General features: G+C 36.1%; 5 protein-coding genes across 6 annotated transcripts; 4 read left to right on the plus strand and 1 right to left on the minus strand.

Annotated features, from left to right (window-relative positions):
- The first annotated feature begins 85 nt into the window (after window positions 1-85).
- Window positions 86-15,242, plus strand: LOC130991725 (F-box protein At5g03100-like). Of its 2 annotated transcripts, none has more exons than XM_057916089.1 (4): window positions 86-341; window positions 426-985; window positions 1,172-1,318; window positions 14,910-15,242. In XM_057916089.1, exons 1-4 carry the CDS (start codon window positions 110-112, stop codon window positions 15,156-15,158), a joined length of 1,188 nt encoding a protein of 395 aa, XP_057772072.1. In that variant the 5' UTR covers window positions 86-109; the 3' UTR covers window positions 15,159-15,242. The 2 variants fall into 2 exon arrangements, with proteins under 2 accessions (XP_057772072.1, XP_057772071.1); XM_057916088.1 differs by lacking the exon at window positions 14,910-15,242 and adding an exon at window positions 1,907-2,350.
- Window positions 5,125-6,826, minus strand: LOC130991722 (F-box/LRR-repeat protein 25-like). Its single transcript, XM_057916085.1, has 3 exons — window positions 5,921-6,826; window positions 5,621-5,782; window positions 5,125-5,537 (listed from the first exon to the last, which is right to left on the minus strand). Exons 1-3 carry the CDS (start codon window positions 6,761-6,763, stop codon window positions 5,244-5,246), a joined length of 1,299 nt encoding a protein of 432 aa, XP_057772068.1. The 5' UTR covers window positions 6,764-6,826; the 3' UTR covers window positions 5,125-5,243.
- On the plus strand, window positions 7,089-8,829 carry LOC130991723 (F-box/LRR-repeat protein At3g26922-like). Its single transcript, XM_057916086.1, has 3 exons — window positions 7,089-7,994; window positions 8,081-8,227; window positions 8,454-8,829. The coding sequence occupies exons 1-3, from the start codon at window positions 7,119-7,121 to the stop codon at window positions 8,706-8,708; spliced, it is 1,278 nt and encodes a 425-aa protein (XP_057772069.1). The 5' UTR covers window positions 7,089-7,118; the 3' UTR covers window positions 8,709-8,829.
- On the plus strand, window positions 11,647-13,446 carry LOC130991724 (F-box/LRR-repeat protein At3g26922-like). Its single transcript, XM_057916087.1, has 4 exons — window positions 11,647-11,970; window positions 12,055-12,614; window positions 12,750-12,893; window positions 13,054-13,446. Exons 1-4 carry the CDS (start codon window positions 11,739-11,741, stop codon window positions 13,315-13,317), a joined length of 1,200 nt encoding a protein of 399 aa, XP_057772070.1. The 5' UTR covers window positions 11,647-11,738; the 3' UTR covers window positions 13,318-13,446.
- Window positions 15,243-16,848: 1,606 nt separating the features above from the next.
- On the plus strand, window positions 16,849-19,120 carry LOC130991726 (putative F-box/FBD/LRR-repeat protein At1g66290). Its single transcript, XM_057916090.1, has 3 exons — window positions 16,849-18,003; window positions 18,165-18,350; window positions 18,538-19,120. The coding sequence occupies exons 1-3, from the start codon at window positions 17,014-17,016 to the stop codon at window positions 18,820-18,822; spliced, it is 1,461 nt and encodes a 486-aa protein (XP_057772073.1). The 5' UTR covers window positions 16,849-17,013; the 3' UTR covers window positions 18,823-19,120.
- Window positions 19,121-19,426: the final 306 nt, after the last annotated feature.

Consider the following 19,426-nt stretch of genomic DNA (forward strand, 5'->3'; position numbering starts at 1 on the left):
TGCGTCAAAGTTTTAATTTCACGACGACGTTTGGCGGTATAATATGAAACTCTCCTTTCCCCAAATTTTGAAAGAACTGGCTAGTTTTGAGCCCTAGCTAACTCAAACAATGGATCAATCGCAGGAATCCGAATTAGGCAGCCTCGATCGACTGAGCGACTTACCCGATGCCTTAATTCTTGAGATTCTTTCGTTGTTGCCGTCGTCGATTCGTGATGTAGTTAGGACTACTATTCTCTCGAAACGTTGGAAAGATCTCTGGACCACCGTCCCCCGCTTTGATTTTGATTTTTGTGATGAAGATCCAAACTTTATCCGTGGGGTTCTTGCACAATGGAAAGGTGCCAAGATTCTCGATTTTAGCTTGTATTTCATTGATCGTGATCCTCCTAGTAGTCATATTATCGATTCGTTGCTTCTATTAGCCATGGAAAAACAAGTGAAGGAGCTAACTGTACAGTTGAAACCAAGTATGTCGATAGAATACTACGCACCTCAGCGTTTGTATTCATGCTTGTCGCTTACAACACTATCCCTTTCTTATTGTTCGATCCAAATCGAGGAGAATGTCCAGTGGAATCAACTCCGTAGCTTAACATTGGAACATGCGGATTCCGTGAAGGTGAGTGCAGTCACCATGAACCGAATCCTGTTGGCTGCTCCTCGCTTGGAGCAATTGATTTTGCGGCCTTTGGAAGTTACTGAAGACTTTTATATCGTATCTGCTAGTCTTAAGTTCCTCGAAATAGGACTTGGTGATTATGATCATTCTGTAGTTTATGCAGTTCTGGGAATTTGGGCTCCAAATCTCTTGCTTTTTGAGTTTTCAGGTGATGTTTATGGTATTTGTTTGTTGGGTGTCCCGTCTTTAACTACTGCGACGCTTGATTTTATTGATGAGCCGCCGCCTCTTGAAACGTTTTACCAACTTCTTTGGAGCATCCGCCATGTTACGGACCTCACATTATCAGATGTGTGCACTCAGGTCACTTTGAAAATTCTCTACTTTGGAAAAAGTTTGATGTTTAGTCACCCTCTTGATAATTTGTGTAAAATTTGGACTTTCATAATGTTTATGATTTGAGTTGACTTGATTGATTCATATCCTACTGCAATGCTATGGTTATCTCTTTATGACTTGAACATAATGTCATGTTGTATTAATTTGCAGTTACTTCACGAGATGAAGGAGAAAGATATGTTTGTGCAGCTTTGGAATGTTAAGTTTCTAAAAGTCACAACTTCTAAAGTCGATAAAATGCTTCATGTTCTTGACATGTTTCCTCAGCTGGTGACTTTATATGCTGAACTCAATAAGGTTTCTCCTTCATTCACTTATTTGGAGTGTTGGATTCTTTATTACGTCAACTTATCCCAATGTATTTCGTTTCCATAATTCATCTATTGTATCACTTTGGGGTTTTTAATTCAATTCTATATTACGTTGACTCCGAGGATTTTTTAGGATAGTAACTTAAGTCCATTTGAAAATTAGAACAAGAATTTGTGAGATTGTAAAATTAGGACACTAAATAAGTGTTGCATCTGCAGGTCGGCCATTATCGAATTTTCGGGATTACCCGCACCAACCAAAGCACATGACAACCTGCACGGAGGGGTTGATAATGTGGCAAGCAAGTCATTTTTAGGTCTCCAGATAGGATGTCATGTGCTTGGTCCGTGTGGGAAAGTCCGAAAATTCGATAAATGGCCGAGAAATGTCCCGCGGATGCCAACACTTATTATTAGTGTCCTATTTCTACAAACCCGAATTTTTTTTGTCCTAATTTTCAAATGAACCTAAGTTGCTGTTCTAAAAAATCCTCTGACTCTATTTATGTTTCTTCTTAGGCTTTTTATTTGATTTTGGGGTTTTCGAATTATAATGTATCTTTTTACTTGTCAGTGGAGCATGGATCAAGAGTTTGATGAGGCAAACACGACGCTCTCTACTTCCTCTCTGCTCCATCTAAAGACAGTTAATATTGAGTGGTATCTATGCGACGCCTTGATACTTCCATTCTTAAAAACTATTTTGGAAAATGCTCGCGTGCTGGAGGAGATTGTGTTTCGATGGAAGGGGAATCCAGAGATGTTGCCTGGGTTGCCAGATTTGTGGGAATCCTACCAAACAACAGATCTCATCTTTATCTAATATTGATCAATTGGCACTCGCTTTTGGTTTTATGCAGTTGGTTTCTTAATTGATGTCTTGCTCAGTTTGCTTTATTTCACAATCTATCTATTCTTGTTTCGGTTCTTCTCTCTTTTGGTTTGTGGTTTATGTTATGTAATTATAAGCAACATAAACTATTGCTATTTATAGCAAAATTGACTTGTTATGTTGATGCAGTGCTTTTGCCATGAAATAGTTTTCAATCTATCTTTTACTTATATTGTGTTGATGAGCACTACATATGTATGTTTTTGGTGTAAAATATTGTTGTTTAATATGAATTCAACACCTAGAACTCTTGTTCGAAACCTACCGTGGAGTTGTAGGTGATTGTAATCAATGTAGTTAACAAGTACATTAAGGTCTACGAGATTTCGATATCAATGTAGTTATCATTATCGTACTATGTGACATTTTAAACCAAACTTGTACTTTGAATTGTGTGATTGGTCCATTTTGTATACCCTACTTAGCTAACTCCTAAACATATCTATCAATAGAATACAAGTAATTAGCAAACAAATTAATAAAAGTTGAATAATTTAAATTAAAATAGACACAATTGAAATACACAAAATTCGGAAATAATATTGAGCATCGCATGATTTAGGGCATCCACTCTTAAAAGTGGTCCCCACCACTTTTGAGCCAACACCCCACATTGGAGAGCCAACTCCTTAGCTCTTAAATTTTGAATTTTATTTTGCATTTAATCTTGATGTTATTTTTAATTAAAATTAATATTAAATTTAACAACTTAATGGATGAGATAGATAAGATTGATAAGAGTGATAGGATTGGGGGTGATTAAATAATCTACCCAACTTTGGAGTGATAATCAATCACTCATTTGGGTGATTAGATACGGCTCAAGTTATCAATCACGGGCTTTTTCATGCAAATCAAACATTTAATTAAGATGGATTATTTTATCAATCATGTATTATTACTCAAACCAAACACCTCCTATAAATAGTGAAGCTATATTTAGTTGAAATTATATTGAATTAATCCACATTGAAAAATGTATGATTCTCTACTATGAGAAAGTACACTATAAATAGTGAAGCTACACTTAATTGAAATTATATTGAATCCCACAATGAAAAATGTATAATTATCTACCATGTGTAGTGCACTATAAATAGTGAAGCTACATTTAGTTAAAATTTAAATTTAAATTTCTCTTTTTATATGATTTTTACAACAAAAAAATTAATTAAAAAACTGTAATTTTTTTTAAAGGGTCGTGCATTGCACTCGCCCTTCAAAATGCCGAGCGCGGTGGGAGAAGCGGGTGTGGAGAGGAGGTGTGCGGCATTGGGGGGAGGGAGGGGAGGGCGCACGTGCCAGGCCTGGGCCGACGTCCGCGCCCCCCACTGTGGGTGCTCTTGTGTTTAGTATGTCTTGAATTTTGAGAAATTGTATAATTAATTGTAGAATCATGCCCAAAGTATAGCTAAATTACACTTGGAATGGTTTTTTTTTTAAAGGTAAAGGTGAATATATTGCAAAAAATGAGTACAAGGGGTACTCAAAACCAAATACAGTGTACAATGTAAGGAAATAAAAAACAAAGGACTAGACGAGTTTAGCCGGAAAACATTTGCTGGCATCGCCAACCCACTCATGATATGTGTGGCAGAACACAATGGGACTCATTGCCTTTGTCCAACTCTATGTACAAAAAACAATATCATCAATTGTTATAGTAACATCGTGGATCTCATCTTTGAAAATTATCTCGTTTCTTACTTTTCAAAGCTTCCAACAAACACATTGTCAAATAGCATTGAAAATTATCATTCCACCCTTGTTCCCGACTATCTCAACAAACTCAAAAACGTGATTCAAAATCGACGTTGCACAAATGAATGGGATCTTCAACCAATTGCATACCTTATTCCACACCAAAACAGAAAAAGAGCAGAGCAATTGAGCAATTGTGATTGCTGTAATTCTTCTCTTCATCCGATTTTCTTTAGTGGGATTTGGTCCTGAATAGTTTTCCAGATGAAGGATGACACTTTGTACATGATGCATTTTAATCAATTCTCTTGGAAGCCGTCAATATGTTATATCCACAATCATCGGAACTTTGTGAAGAAGAAAATACATCTCCTTAGTTGAAAATTACACTTGGAATGATTACCAATGGCACGAAACTAGAGTCTTTAATTTTGTGATATGTTTTGCAAAAATGTTACTTCTGATATATGTAAAAAAAACTCTAATCGTTAACATTTTTGGAACGAAAAATCATCTAAAATGTCCTGTACTTTCGAGGCATTTGCATTAGTATATCAAGTTGTTATTATTATTATTATTATTATTATTATTATTATTATTATTATTGGATAAACTAACACTATTAATAAAGAAATTTAAGGCCGCATCACAGAGGACTCGAACCTAAGACTTTTGGTCTTGGACATTAACCATTTATCGTTTGGCCAACATACATATGTACAATTATTAACTTTTTATCTTTAAGGATGTCTTTAATTCGAATCGCACCTACATTGATGTGGGCTATTGTTTCATTTTACTTAAGAAAATGGTGAAAATCTAAATTAAATTAGTTGGGACACTATTTGCGCATAGAATTACATACATGGTAAATATTTATTTTTAACCATTGACATATATATACATAGGGGGCGGATCAACAAATCAAGAGATATATAAAGACCAAAATAGTTTCTGAAATTGGTCCATACCAAATTGAATTGTTCAAATTTTATTTCCATAGCCTACCAAGAAACAATTTTTTGAGAATATTGCCATAGGTGCAGCCGTGATGTTTTTTCTTTTTCTTTTTCTTTTTCTATACTTTAAAACTGATTCTTATAAAACAACATGAATAATCATATATTTACCAGTTTCTTGGAAAAGAAAAGAAGAAGAAAATGAATAATCGGGCTGCTCATTTATGAACACGTTCACACAACGAAATAAAGATAAATAAATTGAAATCTAATTGTGCTCACAACATCAGCAGGGATGCTTCTTCAAAACATAACATACACATCTAAAAAGAATAACAGATCAACACAAATTAAGAAACCTAGCTCTTTGATTCATCGACCACATGTTCGATTATAATGAGCTCTACAGTTGGGGAGGATCTTGGCAAACTTCGCACCTTCTCTTCTACCATTAGAAACAGCTCATGATTATCTGTATCATATACAAGATGAAACACCATCTTGTGGAGAAAGGGAGCATTTTGCAAGAGAAACTCTATAGATTGAATTATTGAGGGATCTTCTGCAGACCAAGTAATCTCAATTGTATTTAGATGGAGCAGTGAGGGACGGGGCAATGTCATCTCAACGATGGGATTAAAAATATACAAATCCTGAAAGCAAACTATTAAATGTTAATCCAAAAACCCTACCCCGAAAATCGAATTAAATGACCAATATATGGAGAAGAATTAACCTTGTGTTGATGAAAAATGAATATCTTGAGCTCAGGAAACATTTCAAGAAGACCAAGAAGATCAAGAAGATGATATTCGCTTGCGTCCCAGTACTCTTGTATTAGAAACTCAACATTCGGAAATTGAAGATCCTTATCTTTCTTCTTCATGTCCAGAAGCGACTGCACGTACAAAACATGAGATTCAAGCCAAAAAGAGACCACACCATTGCTAACTAAGTGAAAACAAATGCAAAATAATGACAAATTGCATTAGCTAGACCAATTCGACTAGGCAATAATGGGAAGGAGGAATCAAACCTCAATGTGCAACTGCGAAAATGTAACCTCCTTAACATGGCAGATGCTTCGAAGAATCTGATAGAACGATTCAAGAGGAAGCGGAGAAGACGGATGATGATCATATACATAAGTAAAAAAAGCTTCAGTCAAAGATGGGACATAAAATAAACAATCACCGCCACCAATAACATTTTCTCCAATCTCTAGAGTCAAAAGATTAGGAGCCCAAATTCTCAGGATTGCCTTTCTATCTTTACAATCAATTTTGAGGTTCTTCAAGCTAATAGATCGGATACATAAGTCTTCATCAATTTCATAAATAAACAATGACATCTCTTCCAAGCGAGGGGCGCCCAAGAGAAGTTTGTTCATGGCATCATCACCCAAGTGATTCACAAAAATACATAAACTCTTGAGACGATTCCAATGTACGGTGCCCTCAATCTTGAACCAACAATAACTAAGGTCTAATTCTGTAAGGGAGGAGCATGAATACAAACACTGAGGTGGAAAGTAAGTGATATCGAATATACGTGACAACCAACCCACATGCAGCTCTTCCACTTGTTTTTCGACCGCAAAAAGCAGCCACGGATCAATATCCCTAGTAGGACTCCAATAGTCCAAACTAAGGTAGAATCTCACCAACTTCACACCTCTCCATTTCGCAACAACTCCACAAATAAAATCTGGATGTTCATATTCAAATTTCAAGCGGGGAACGATGGTCCAAAGATCTCTCCAACGTTTGGAGAGAAATGTTGTTCTAACAGCATACCGCGTATCCAACAGTGAGAGAATCTCAAGAATTAAGGAGTCGGGTAACTCACTTAGTCGATCATGAGACTGCCAGGAATCCATTGCTACTTGTTTAACTATGCACTCAAATTAAACTCAAAAAGCCCTACTTTCTAAGATGTGATTTCAAAACTGAGAGCGGTGGCGGTGGCTGATCACCAGCAGCGACTTATATAAACCCTAATTTTTACAAGCGTATTTTTCTCAAATCAGTTTACTATTATTACTATTAAATCTCCTATCCTATAACAAATCTCTTCTACCAAGTTGAAGCGTAACAAAAATAAAGGCCCAAAGATTTGGCCCAAATTGACTGCGTCAAAGCTTTAATTTCACGACGACGTTTGGCGGTATAATATGAAACTCTCCTTCCCCAAATTTTGAAAGTGGCTAGTTTTGAGCCCTAGCTAGTCAAACAATGGATCAATCGCAGGAATCCGAACCAGGCAGCCTCGATCGACTGAGCGACTTACCCGATTCCTTAATTCTTGAGATTCTTTCGTTGTTGTCGTCCTCGATTCGAGATGTTGTTAGGACAACTATTCTCTCGAAACGTTGGAAAGATCTCTGGACCACCGTCCCCCGCTTTAAATATGATTTCCGTGATGAAGATCCAAACTTTATCCGTGGGGCTCTGGTACAATGGAAAGGTGCCAAGATTCTCGATTTTAGCTTGTGTTTCATTCACAACGATCCTCCTAGTAGTGATATTATCGATTCGTTGCTTCTATTAGCGATGGAAAAACAAGTGGAAGAGCTAACTGTAGATTTGAAACCAAGTATGTCGATGGAATACTACGCGCCTCAGCGTTTGTATTCATGCTCGTCGATTACAAGACTATGCCTTTCTTATTGTTCTGTACAAATCAAGGAGAATGTGCAGTGGAATCAACTCGTTAGCTTAACATTGGAACATGTGGATTCGGTGAAGGTGAGTTCAGTCACCATGAGCCAAATCCTGTCGGGTGCTCCTCGCTTGGAGCAATTGATTCTGTGGCCTTTGGAAGTGAATGAAGACTTTTATATCGTATCTACTAGTCTTAAGTTCCTCGAAATCGGACTTGGTGATTATAATCATTCTGTAGTTTATGAAATTCTGGGAATTTGGGCTCCAAATCTCTTGTTTCTTGAGTTTTCAGGTGATATTTATGGTATTTGTTTTTTGGATGTCCCGTCTTTGACTCATGCGAGGCTTGATTTTATTGATGAGCCGCCGCCTCTGGAAACGTTTGACTATCTTCTTTGGAGCATCCGCCATGTTACGGACCTCACATTATCAGATGTGGGCATTCAGGTCACTATGAACATTCATATCCTATTGAAATGCTATGGTTATCTCTTTATGACTTGAACTTAATGTGATGTTGTGTTAATTTGCAGTTACTTCACGAGATGAAGGAGAAAGATATGTTTGTGCAGTTTTCGAATGTTACGTTTCTAAACGTCACAACTTCTAAAGTCGAGAAAATGCTTAATGTTCTTGACATGTTTCCTCAGCTGGTGACTTTATATGCTGAACTCGATGAGGTTTCTCCTCCAATTCATTCACTTATTTGGAGTACTGCTGGATTCTTTATTACATCAATTAATTTATCCCAATGTATTTCGTTTCCATAACTGATCTATTGTATCACTTTGAGGTTTTTAATTCAATTCTATATTTATGTTTCTTCTTAGGCTTTTTATTTGATTTTGGGGTTTTCGAATTATATGCATCTTTTTGACTAAATCATCCTTGGATCAAACTTGTCAGCTGGGGAGCAACATGGATCAAGAGTTTGATGAGGCAAACGCGACGTTCTCTACTTCCTCTCTGCTCCATCTAAAGACGGTTCATATTGCTTGGTATCTATGTGACGCCTTGATACTTCCATTCTTAAAAATTATTTTGGAAAATGCTCGCGTGCTGGAGGAGATTGTGTTTCGATGGAAGGGAAATCCAGAGATGTTGCCTGGGTTGCCAGATTTGTGGGAATCCTACCAAACAACAGATCTCATCTTTATCTAATATTGATCAATTGGCACTCGCTTTTGGTTTTATGCAGTTGGTTTCTTAATTGATGTCTTGCTCAGTATGCTTTATTTGACAATCTATCTATTCTTGTTTCGATTCTTCTCTCTTTTGGTTTGTGGTTTATGTTATGTAATTTTAAGCAACATAAACTATTGCTATTTATAGCAAAATTGACTTGTTATGTTGACGCAGTGCTTTTGCCATGAAATAGTTTTCAATCTATCTTTTACTTAATTAATTATGTTGATATATATGTTTTTGGTATAAAATACTGTTGTTTAATATGAATCAACACCTAGTACTCTTGTTCGAAACCTACCGTGGAGGTGTAGGTGATTGTAATCAAATGTAGTTAACAAGTACATTATGGTCTACGAGATTTCGATATCAATGTAGTTATCGTTATATCGTACTATATGACATTTTAAACCAGAGGTGGTCTTGGGTACACTCGGGTGTACCGTACAATCGGGTTACATTTTCACTTAAACTTTGACTTGCACCATGATTTGAACCCATATTTTAACCTAATCCATATAAATAATATTCTCTCCGTCCACGAAAGAACTTCCTATCTTTTCTTTCCTTTTTGGGACGTCAACAAAAGAACTTCCTACCTATTTTTGGACTATACCCCACCACTTATAATCCTCTTACTTTTCACTTTTTACAACTCTCAATATTAATTATAACACATTTTCACCACTCTCAATACACTCAACTACCTTTTATCCACTCTTAATACACTCAACAATATTTTTTCTTAAAACCCGTGGCACTCCCTCCTAGGAAGTTCTTTCATGGACGGAGGGAGTACTATATTGAGTACGGGTCAACCCGATTGTACGATACACTCAGATGTATTCAAGATTTTGTGTTTAAACCAAGCTTGTACTTTTAATTGTGTGATTGTCCATTTTGTATACCCTACTTAGCTAATTCCTAAACATATCTATCAATAGAATACAAGTAATTAGCAAATCAAATTAATAAAAGTTGAATAATTTAAATTAAAATAGACAAAATTGAAATACACAAATTCGGAAAATAATCTTTGAGCATCGCATGATTTAGGGCATCCACTCTTAAAAGTGGTCTCCGCATTGGCTCTTATATTTTATATTTTATTTTGTATTTAATCTTAATGTTATTTTTAATTAAAATTAATATTAAATTTAACAACTTAATGAATGAGACAAATAAGATTGATAAGAATGATATATAGGATTGGGGGTGATTAAATAATCTACCCAAGTTTGGAGTGATAATAAATTACTCATTTGGGTGATTAGATGCGAGTCAAGTTATCAATCACGGGTTTCATCATGCAAACTAAACATTTAATTAAGATGGATTATTTTATCAATCATGCATTATCACTCAAACGTCCAAACGCCTCCTACAAATAGTGAAGCTACATTTAGTTGAAATTATATTGAATTAATCTACATTGAAAAATGTAGGATTCTCTACCATGAGAAAGTACACTATAAATAGTGAAGCTACACTTAATTGAAATTATATTGAATCCTACAATGAAAAATGTATAATTCTTTATTATGTGTAGCAAAAAAAGTTAATTAAAAAACAATAATTTTTTAAAAAGGGCCGTGCATTGCACGTGCCTTTCAAAATGCAGAGCGCAGTGGGAGAAGCGGGTGTGGAAAGGAGATGTGCGGCATTGGGGGGGGGGGGGGAGGAGGGCGCACGCGCCAGGCCCGGGCCAACATCCGCGCCCTCCACTGTGGATGCTCTTATCTTTAGTATGTCTTGAACTTTGAGAAATTGTATAATTAATTGTAGAATCATGCCCAAAGTATAGCTAAATTACACTTGGAATGATTTTTTTTTTTTGTGAAAGGTAAAAGTGAATATATTGCAAAAAATGAGTACAAGGGGTACTCAAAACCAAATACAGTCTAAGGAAAAAATAAAACAAAATTAAAAAAACAAAGGACTAGACGAGTTTAGCCGAAAAACATTTGCTGGCATCGCCAACCCACTCATGATACATGGGGCAGAACTCAATGGACTCATTGCTTTTGTCCAACTCTATGTACAAAAACCAATATCATCAATCGTTCTAGTAACATCACGGACCTCATCTTTCAAAATTGTATTTAGATGGAGCAGTGAGGGATGGGGGCAATGTCATCTCAACGATGGGATTAAAAACTGAAAACAAACTAGTAATTTATTAGTACTCAAGAAGATGTTAAATGCCCAATATATGGAGAAGAATTAACCTTGTGTAGACGAAAAATGAATATCTTGAGCTCAGGAAACATCTCAAGAAGACCAAGAAGATCGAGAAGATAATATTCGCTTACGTCCCACTCTTGTATGAGAAACTCAACATTCGGAAATTGAAGAACCATATCTTGTTTCTTCATGTCGAGAAGCGACTGCAGGTACAACATGAGATTCAAGTCAAAAAGAGACCATGGCATTGCCAACTAAGTGAAAAACAAATGCAAAATAATGACAAATTAAATTGCACTAGCTAGACCAGTTCGACTCTTTAATTGAATTAATCACATCGTAGGGCAATAATGGGAAGGAGAAATCAAACCTCAATGTAACCTCCTTAACATGGCAGATGCTTCGAAGAATCTGATAGAACAATTCAAGAGGAAGCGGAGAAGACGGATGATCAAAGATGGGACATAAAATAAACAATCACCGCCACCAATAACATCTTCTCCAATCTCTAGAGTCAAAAGATTAGGAGCCCAAATTCTCAGGATTGCCTTTCCAAGCGAGGGGAACCCAAGAGAAGTTTGTTCATGAAACAACTGAGAGCCCCCCAAATTTTGAATTTTTACCCTAATTTTTACAAGCGTATTTTTCTCAAATCAGTTTAAACCTCCTATCCTATATAATAAATCCCTTCTACCAAGTTCAAGTGTAAAACTCTGAAGCGTAACAAAAATAAAGGCCCAAAGATTTGGCGGTATAATGTGAAAACCCTTCTTCCCCAATTTTGAAAGAAGTGGCTAGTTTTGAGCCCTAGCTACTCAAAAAATGGATGAATCGCAGGATTCCGAATCAGGCAGCCTCGATCGACTGAGCGACTTACCCGATGCCTTAATTCTTGAGATTCTTTCGTTGTTGTCGTCGTCGATTCGTGATGTAGTTAGGACTACTATTCTCTCGAAACGTTGGAAAGATCTCTGGACCACCGTCCCCCGCTTTGATTTTGATTTTTGTGATGAAGATCCAAACTTTATCCGTGGGGCTCTTGCACAATGGAAAGGTGCCAAGATTCTCGATTTTAGCTTGTATTTCATTAATCATGATCCTCCTAGTAGTGATGTTATCGATTCGTTGCTTCTATTAGCCATGGAAAAACAAGTGGAAGAGCTAACTGTAAATTTGAAATCAAGTATGTCGATAGAATACTACGTACCTCACCATTTGTATTCATGCTCGTCGATTTCAAGGCTATGCCTTTCTTATTGTTCGGTGCAAATCGAGGAGAATGTGCAGTGGAATCAACTCCGTAGCTTAACATTGGAACATGCGGATTCGGTGAAGGTGAGTTCAGTCACCATGAGCCAAATCCTGTCGGCTGCTCCTCGCTTGGAGCAATTGATTTTGCGGCCTTTGGAAGTTACTGAAGACTTTTATATCGTATCTACTAGTCTTAAGTTCCTCGAAATAGGACATGGTGAATATAATCACTCTGTAGTTTATGAAATTTTGGGAATTTGGGCTCCAAATCTCTTGTTTCTTGAGTTTTCAGGTGATGTTTATGGTACTTGTTTTTTGGATGTCCCGTCTTTGACTCGTGCGAGGCTTGATTTTATGGATGAGCCGCCGCCTCTTGTAACGTTTGACCATCTTCTTTGGAGCATCCGCCATGTTACGGACCTCACATTATCAGATGTGGGCATTCAGGTCACTATGAAAATTCAGCACTTTTGATCATTTTTATGATTTGAGTTGACTTGATCGATACATATATATCCTATTGAAATGCTATGGTTATCTCTTTATGACTTGAACATAATGTCATGTTGTGTTAATTTGCAGTTACTTGACGAGATGGAGGAAGATATGTTTGTGCAGTTTTCGAATGTTAAGTTTCTAAAAGTCACAACTTCTAGAGTCGATAAAATGCTTCATGTTCTTGACATGTTTCCTCAGCTGGTGATTTTATATGCTCAACTCAATGAGGTTTCTCTTCCAATTCATCACTTATTTGGAGTACTGCTGGATTCTTTATTACATCAATTAATTTATCCCAATGCATTTCGTTTCCATAATTGATCTATTGTATCACTTTGAGGTTTTTAATTCAATTCTATATTTATGTTTCTTCGATCAAACTTGTCAGCTGGGGAGCTATTATGATAGCATGGATCAAGAGTTTGATGAGGCAAACGCGACGCTCTCTACTTCCTCTCTGCTCCATCTAAAGACAGTTGATATTGAGTGGCATCTATGCGACGCCTTGATACTTCCATTCTTAAAAATTATTTTGGAAAATGCTCGCGTGCTGGAGGAGATTGTGTTTCGATGGAAGGGAAATCCAGAGATGTTGCCTGGGTTGCCAGATTTGTGGGAATCCTACCAAACAACAGATCTCATCTTTATCTAATATTGATCAATTGGCACTCGCTTTTGGTTTTATGCAGTTGGTTTCTTAATTGATGTCTTGCTCAGTATGCTTTATTTGACAATCTATCTATTCTTGTTTCGATTCTTCTCTCTTTTGGTTTGTGGTTTATGTTATGTAATTTTAAGCAACATAAACTATTGCTATTTATAGCAAAATTGACTTGTTATGTTGATGCAGTGCTTTTGCCATGAAATAGTTTTCAATCTATCTTTTACTTAATTAATTCTGTTGATGGGCACTACATATATATGTTTTTGGTATAAAATACTGTTGTTTAATATGAATCAACACCTACTACTCTTGTTCGAAACCTACCGTGGAGGTGTAGGTGATTGTAATCAAATGTAGTTAACAAGTACATTAAGGTCTACGAGATTTCGATATCAATGTAGTTATAGTTATCGTACTATATGACATTTTAAACCAGAGGTGGTCTTGGGTACACTCGGGTGTACTGTACAATCGGGTTACATTTTCACTTAAACTTTGACTTGCACCCTGATTTGAACCCATATTTTAACCTAATCCATATAAATAATATTCTTTCCGTCCACGAAAGAACTTCCTATCTTTTCTTTCCTTTTTGGGACGTCAACAAAAGAACTTCCTACCTATTTTTGGATTATACCCCACCACTTATAATCCTCTTACTTTTCACTTTTTACAACTCTCAATATTAATTACTCCCTCCGTCCACGAAATGAGTACTCATTTGGGGTGGCACGGGTTTTAAGAAATTTATTAAGTGTGTGTAAGTGGAATAAGGGATTCACTTTTATTGTGAGTGGGATGTGTGGGGTACACTTACCAAAAAAAGAAATGGGTACTCATTTGGTGGACGGACCAAAAAGGAAATATGGGTACTCATTTCGTGGACGGAGGGAGTATAACACATTTTCACCACTCTCAATACACCCAACTACCTTTTATCCACTCTTAATACACTCAACAATATTTTTTCTTAAAACCCGTGGCACTCCCTCCTAGGAAGTTCTTTCATGGACGGAGGGAGTACTATATTGAGTACGGGTCAACCCGATTGTACGGACGGAGGGAGTACTATATTGAGTACGGGTCAACTCGATTGTACGATACACTCAGATGTATTCAAGATTTTGTGTTTAAACCAAGCTTGTACTTTTAATTGTGTGATTGTCCATTTTGTATACCCTACTTAGCTAATTCCTAAACATATCTATCAATAGAATACAAGTAATTAGCAAATCAAATTAATAAAAGTTGAATAATTTAAATTAAAATAGACAAAATTGAAATACACAAATTCGGAAAATAATCTTTGAGCATCGTTTGATTTAGGGCATCCACTCTTAAAAGTGGTCTCCGCGTGTGGGAAAGTCCGAAAATTCGATAAATGGCCGAGAAATGTCCCGCGGATGCCAACACTTATTATTAGTGTCCTATTTCTACAAACCCGAAATTTTTTTGTCCTAATTTTCAAATGAACCTAAGTTGCTGTTCTAAAAAATCCTCTGACTCTATTTATGTTTCTTCTTAGGCTTTTTATTTGATTTTGGGGTTTTCGAATTATAATGTATCTTTTTACTTGTCAGTGGAGCATGGATCAAGAGTTTGATGAGGCAAACGCGACGCTCTCTACTTCCTCTCTGCTCCATCTAAAGACAGTTAATATTGAGTGGTATCTATGCGACGCCTTGATACTTCCATTCTTAAAAACTATTTTGGAAAATGCTCGCGTGCTGGAGGAGATTGTGTTTCGATGGAAGGGGAATCCAGAGATGTTGCCTGGGTTGCCAGATTTGTGGGAATCCTACCAAACAACAGATCTCATCTTTATCTAATATTTGATCAATTAATTGGCACTCGCTTTTGGTTTTATGGAATTGGTTTGTTAACTTGATGTCTTGCTCAGTTTGCTTTATTTGACAATCTATCTATCTATTCTTGTTTCGGTTCTTCTCTCTTTTGGTTTGTGATTATAAACTATTGCTACTTACAGCAAAATTGACTTGTTACATTGAAATATATTTTATTTTATTTTTAAAATATATTTTGCAATTATTTATATTTTAATTATAGTTAATATTTATATTTATTTATGTAAGCATATCGTTTGATTTCGATATTCAACGTGCATAGCACCGATCAACGTATTAGTTAATTTTGAAACCGCTCTTTTCGAAATTTTTAAGATATTTTCAATTAAACAGTCGTCACATCAACCACTTTCATTCTGTTATTTATTTATTTAAGGGTTAATATGCAAAAACACCCCTAACGTTACCACTCCAACTACACTTAAGCCCATAACCTAACGTTGATAGCAACTAACACCCCAAAGTTCATTAAGTATTTATGTCTGTGTACGAAAATATTTATTTATATGAAAAAATTGACGGGAGAAGAGAGAGAAAATAGAATATTTTAAAATTTTAATAACTTATTTGTTTTAAATTTATTTTAATTAATATTTATACCATATTATATATTTTGTTACAAACTTAAACAAAAGATGCTTATTAAATATTTCTTCATAAATTAAATTTGATATTATTTAGAAAAATATTAAAATTGTAAAAGAAGAAAAAGATGAAAAATAATGAAAAAATTGATGGGAGAAGAGAGAGAAAAAAAATGGAGGGAGAAAACTCCTCTTTTAAATATTATAGTATAAATTAAAAAAAATGAATTTCTTAATTTTGTGAAAGAAATTGTTTATTTATGAGTTTAATTGTAGTACTTAATGAACTTTGGAGTGTTAGTTGCTATAACCTTAGGTTAGGGACTTAAGAGCACTCCCAGCAGAAATCCCAAAATTATGCTCCTATATTCCTCCTAAAGCTTCCCTATTTAATTTTAGGATTTCGATTTTATAAATGGATACACCAGATCTCCTATTTTCTACATTAAAACAATAATTATGTGTGGGCCCTACTAATTATAAGCTTAAAATAAATTTAAGGTGGGTGTAAATTTAAGATTGAATTTAGGTGGGTGTAAAAATTTTTGTGGGCCTCATTCAATTTAGGGGATCTCCTGGATGCATTTTTTTATCTCATTTTCAATTGGTTTAACTTAAATTTAGAGTTAGTAGTGCATTTAGGTGATCTGCTGGGAGTGCTCTAAGTGTAGTTGAAGTGGTAACAATATTAGGGGTGTTTTTGCATATTAACCCTTTATTTAATCATTTCATTTACTTATAAATATCACGCGTTCATCCTCAAATTTCACACCACAATTCATATATTCCTTCTCCATTACCACAATTCATATATTCCTTCTCCATTTTTTTCTTTTTATTTCATTATTCTACACATGTTTCATCTCATTTGTTTCTTGAAAAAATGGAGAGCAATATTTATTCCCATTTTAAAATACATTTAAATTATAGAAATGGAAACGAGATTTTTAGAGCACATTTTAAAACTCCACAGTATGAAGACGGCACTCTTAAATGGAGTCCACCTATTTGGAGCCCCAAAAGGACTCTTGGGGTGGGCCCCAAAAGGGCTCTTATATCTGTGGACTGCATTTTGTAGCGATCTTGCCCAAATTGAAGATCTCAAAACTAATTTCGGTGGTTTAAGGCGTATATGACATTTCCTTCCCCAAATTTTGAAGCCGAAACTTCCCTCCCCAAAACCCTATAAACAGTTCGAAAGAATTGGATAGTTTTGAGCCCCAGCTAGTCAAACAATGGACAAATCGCAGGATTCGGAATCAGACAGCCTCGATCGACTGAGTGAGTTGCCCGATTCCTTAATCATTTCGATTCTTTCGTTGTTGTTGTCGACGAGAGATGTTATTAGGACAACCATTCTCTCGAAACGTTGGAAAGATGTGTGGACCACCGTCCCCTGCCTTTATTTCCAGGATCGTCCAACTAGTTCAGATGCGCAGCGGAACTTTATTTCTGGGGCTCTCGCACAGTGGAAAGGTGCCAAGATTCAGAAATTCGGCATATTTTATCATCTAGATTCTGATTGTTATACCCATGCTACTCAATATTCTTCTGATAGTGATACAGATTCTACTGAACATTTATCTGAAACTAGTAGGGAGTTTGATTCGTGGCTGCTTCTTGCAATCGAAAAACAAGTGGAAGAGCTAATTATAGATATGGGATGTTACGTATATCATCGTTTTTGTCAGCGGGAGTGTGAATACTGCGCACCTCAGAGTTTGTATTCATGCTCATCGATTACAAAATTATCTCTTTTTCAATGTAAGTTGATTATTGAGGGGAATGTGCAGTGGAACCAACTCAAGAGTTTAACAATTGATGGTGTTGAATCGTGGAGCGAAGACACCATGAACCGAGTTATTTCTGGTGCTCCTCAGTTGGAAAAGTTGAATTTGACCTTTTGGAAAATTCTAGAAAACCTCAATATCCGATCAAGTAGTTTGAAGAAACTCGAGATCAGTGGTGATGGTATGAATTTTTTAACTGAAATCAAGGGAGAGCTGACAATTTGGGCTCCTAATCTCACGAATTTAAAGATTTCGGGTTATGTTTATGGTGCTTGTTTGTTGGATGTCCCGTCTCTGACTAACGCACATCTTTGTTGTCGAATCCTTGAGGATGAAATGAAACGTGGGGACTTTTCGTCTCATGAAATGCTTGATCAAGTTTTTCCAAGCGTCTGTCATGTTGAGAAGGTCACATTATCAGAGGCGTGCATTAAGGTTTGATTTCTTAGTTTGTCTATTAATCTAAATGAGATTCTTAGCTAGGTGGTGGAAAATGGAAATCTACTATGGTGGTGACAGACAGGGTACTAATGTTTATTGATTGCAAACATTAATTTTGTCCATCTTCTAAAAATCTTTTATGTTTTTACCTGCAGTTTCTTCTGTACATGAAGGAGAACGGTGTGCTTGTGCTGTTCCCAAACGCGAAGTTTCTAAGTGTCTACGCTGGCGAAGTCAATAATCGTTGCCCTAAGAAAGATCCTATCCTGAAGATGTGTGAAATGCTTGCTGTTTTTGAGATGTTTCCTAACTTGAAGAAGTTAATCACTGACCACGAGGAGGTTTCTCTTTTCTTTGCTTGTGTGAATTGCCATATTGTGTTTCCATAGTTGATCTACTTTATCACTTAAGAGGAGATATATATATATATAGATGATAGATCTAATACTCTTCCATCACTTTCTTTTAGGATTATTCTTTGCCTTTTGATTAATTAATACAGTTGATTTTACTTAACATTGCATGCAGGGTGAAATGAGGTTGGTTTTTGAAGAGCCTAAGGCTAGTTTTCCTAGTTCCTCTCTTCCCCAACTGAAGACAGCTGATATCTCTTGGTGTATACACGATCCCTCACTACTTCCAGCGGTAGGGATTCTGTTAAAAAGCGCTCATGTGCTTGAGAAGATGGTTCTTAAACTATATATGCACGGAGTTGATCCTAAGAAGTTTATTTTGGCAAAAAAGAAGGTGCTGAGGATGCCGAGATCCTCTCGTGCGGCACAGGTGATTGTCATTTCAGAACGTTTTTTCTAAATATAACCATCACACAGGCGGGACCTCTACACCACACGAAGGTGGGGAAATGACCGTGCGGACAGGTGATTTGCATCTATGCGACGCCTTAATACTTCCATTCTAAAAAATTATTTTGCAAAATGCTTGCGTGCTCGAGGAGATTGTGTTTCGATGGAAGGGAAATCCAGAGATGTTGCCTTGGTTGCCAGATTTATGGACATCCTACCAAACAACAGAGCTCATCTTTATCAAATACTTGTATTGATCAATTGGCACTCGCTTTTGGTTTTATGCAGTTGGTTTGTTAATTTGATTTCTTGCTCAGTTTGCTTTATTCGACAATCTCAGTTTTAACTAAGCTATGTGTTGCATGCAAACAAAGTAAAACACCAAATGAGGGGTGTTGTAGTGAATTGGAGGGAAATACATGTTCCAATTTCAGTACCTACTTGATTTGATGGTAACAAATGTTGTCTGTATTTATTTTTTTATTTTTCTGTTAAATTTTTGTCACGCATTATCAAACCAGAAATTGAAATCAGAAGAAAAGGTCAACGAAGCACAGATTTAGCGCTTAACCAATTCTAAAATTTAGCGCTCGACTTTGTTGTAATATTCTAAA

Source organism: Salvia miltiorrhiza, chromosome 7 (assembly GCF_028751815.1).
Source record: "Salvia miltiorrhiza cultivar Shanhuang (shh) chromosome 7, IMPLAD_Smil_shh, whole genome shotgun sequence".
In the NCBI taxonomy this organism is placed as follows: domain Eukaryota; kingdom Viridiplantae; phylum Streptophyta; class Magnoliopsida; order Lamiales; family Lamiaceae; genus Salvia; species Salvia miltiorrhiza.

What these genes read in the sequence shown, in the direction of transcription:
- LOC130991725 (XM_057916089.1), top strand. Translation starts at nt 110, where the DNA reads ATGGATCAATCGCAGGAATCCGAATTAGGCAGCCTCGATCGACTGAGC. An exon ending in GGTTCTTGCACAATGGAAAG is followed by an intron (nt 342 to 425) that starts GTGCCAAGATTC and finishes TGCTTCTATTAG; the next exon opens with CCATGGAAAAACAAGTGAAG. An exon ending in TATATGCTGAACTCAATAAG is followed by an intron (nt 1,319 to 14,909) that starts GTTTCTCCTTCA and finishes TTTACTTGTCAG; the next exon opens with TGGAGCATGGATCAAGAGTT.
- LOC130991722 (XM_057916085.1), bottom strand. Translation starts at nt 6,763, where the DNA reads ATGGATTCCTGGCAGTCTCATGATCGACTAAGTGAGTTACCCGACTCC. An exon ending in TTTCGCAGTTGCACATTGAG is followed by an intron (nt 5,783 to 5,920) that starts GTTTGATTCCTC and finishes TTGTACGTGCAG; the next exon opens with TCGCTTCTGGACATGAAGAA. An exon ending in TCATTTTTCATCAACACAAG is followed by an intron (nt 5,538 to 5,620) that starts GTTAATTCTTCT and finishes GTTTGCTTTCAG; the next exon opens with GATTTGTATATTTTTAATCC.
- LOC130991723 (XM_057916086.1), top strand. Translation starts at nt 7,119, where the DNA reads ATGGATCAATCGCAGGAATCCGAACCAGGCAGCCTCGATCGACTGAGC. An exon ending in TATCAGATGTGGGCATTCAG is followed by an intron (nt 7,995 to 8,080) that starts GTCACTATGAAC and finishes GTTAATTTGCAG; the next exon opens with TTACTTCACGAGATGAAGGA. An exon ending in TATATGCTGAACTCGATGAG is followed by an intron (nt 8,228 to 8,453) that starts GTTTCTCCTCCA and finishes CAAACTTGTCAG; the next exon opens with CTGGGGAGCAACATGGATCA.
- LOC130991724 (XM_057916087.1), top strand. Translation starts at nt 11,739, where the DNA reads ATGGATGAATCGCAGGATTCCGAATCAGGCAGCCTCGATCGACTGAGC. An exon ending in GGCTCTTGCACAATGGAAAG is followed by an intron (nt 11,971 to 12,054) that starts GTGCCAAGATTC and finishes TGCTTCTATTAG; the next exon opens with CCATGGAAAAACAAGTGGAA. An exon ending in TATATGCTCAACTCAATGAG is followed by an intron (nt 12,894 to 13,053) that starts GTTTCTCTTCCA and finishes CAAACTTGTCAG; the next exon opens with CTGGGGAGCTATTATGATAG.
- LOC130991726 (XM_057916090.1), top strand. Translation starts at nt 17,014, where the DNA reads ATGGACAAATCGCAGGATTCGGAATCAGACAGCCTCGATCGACTGAGT. An exon ending in TATCAGAGGCGTGCATTAAG is followed by an intron (nt 18,004 to 18,164) that starts GTTTGATTTCTT and finishes TTTTACCTGCAG; the next exon opens with TTTCTTCTGTACATGAAGGA. An exon ending in TAATCACTGACCACGAGGAG is followed by an intron (nt 18,351 to 18,537) that starts GTTTCTCTTTTC and finishes CATTGCATGCAG; the next exon opens with GGTGAAATGAGGTTGGTTTT.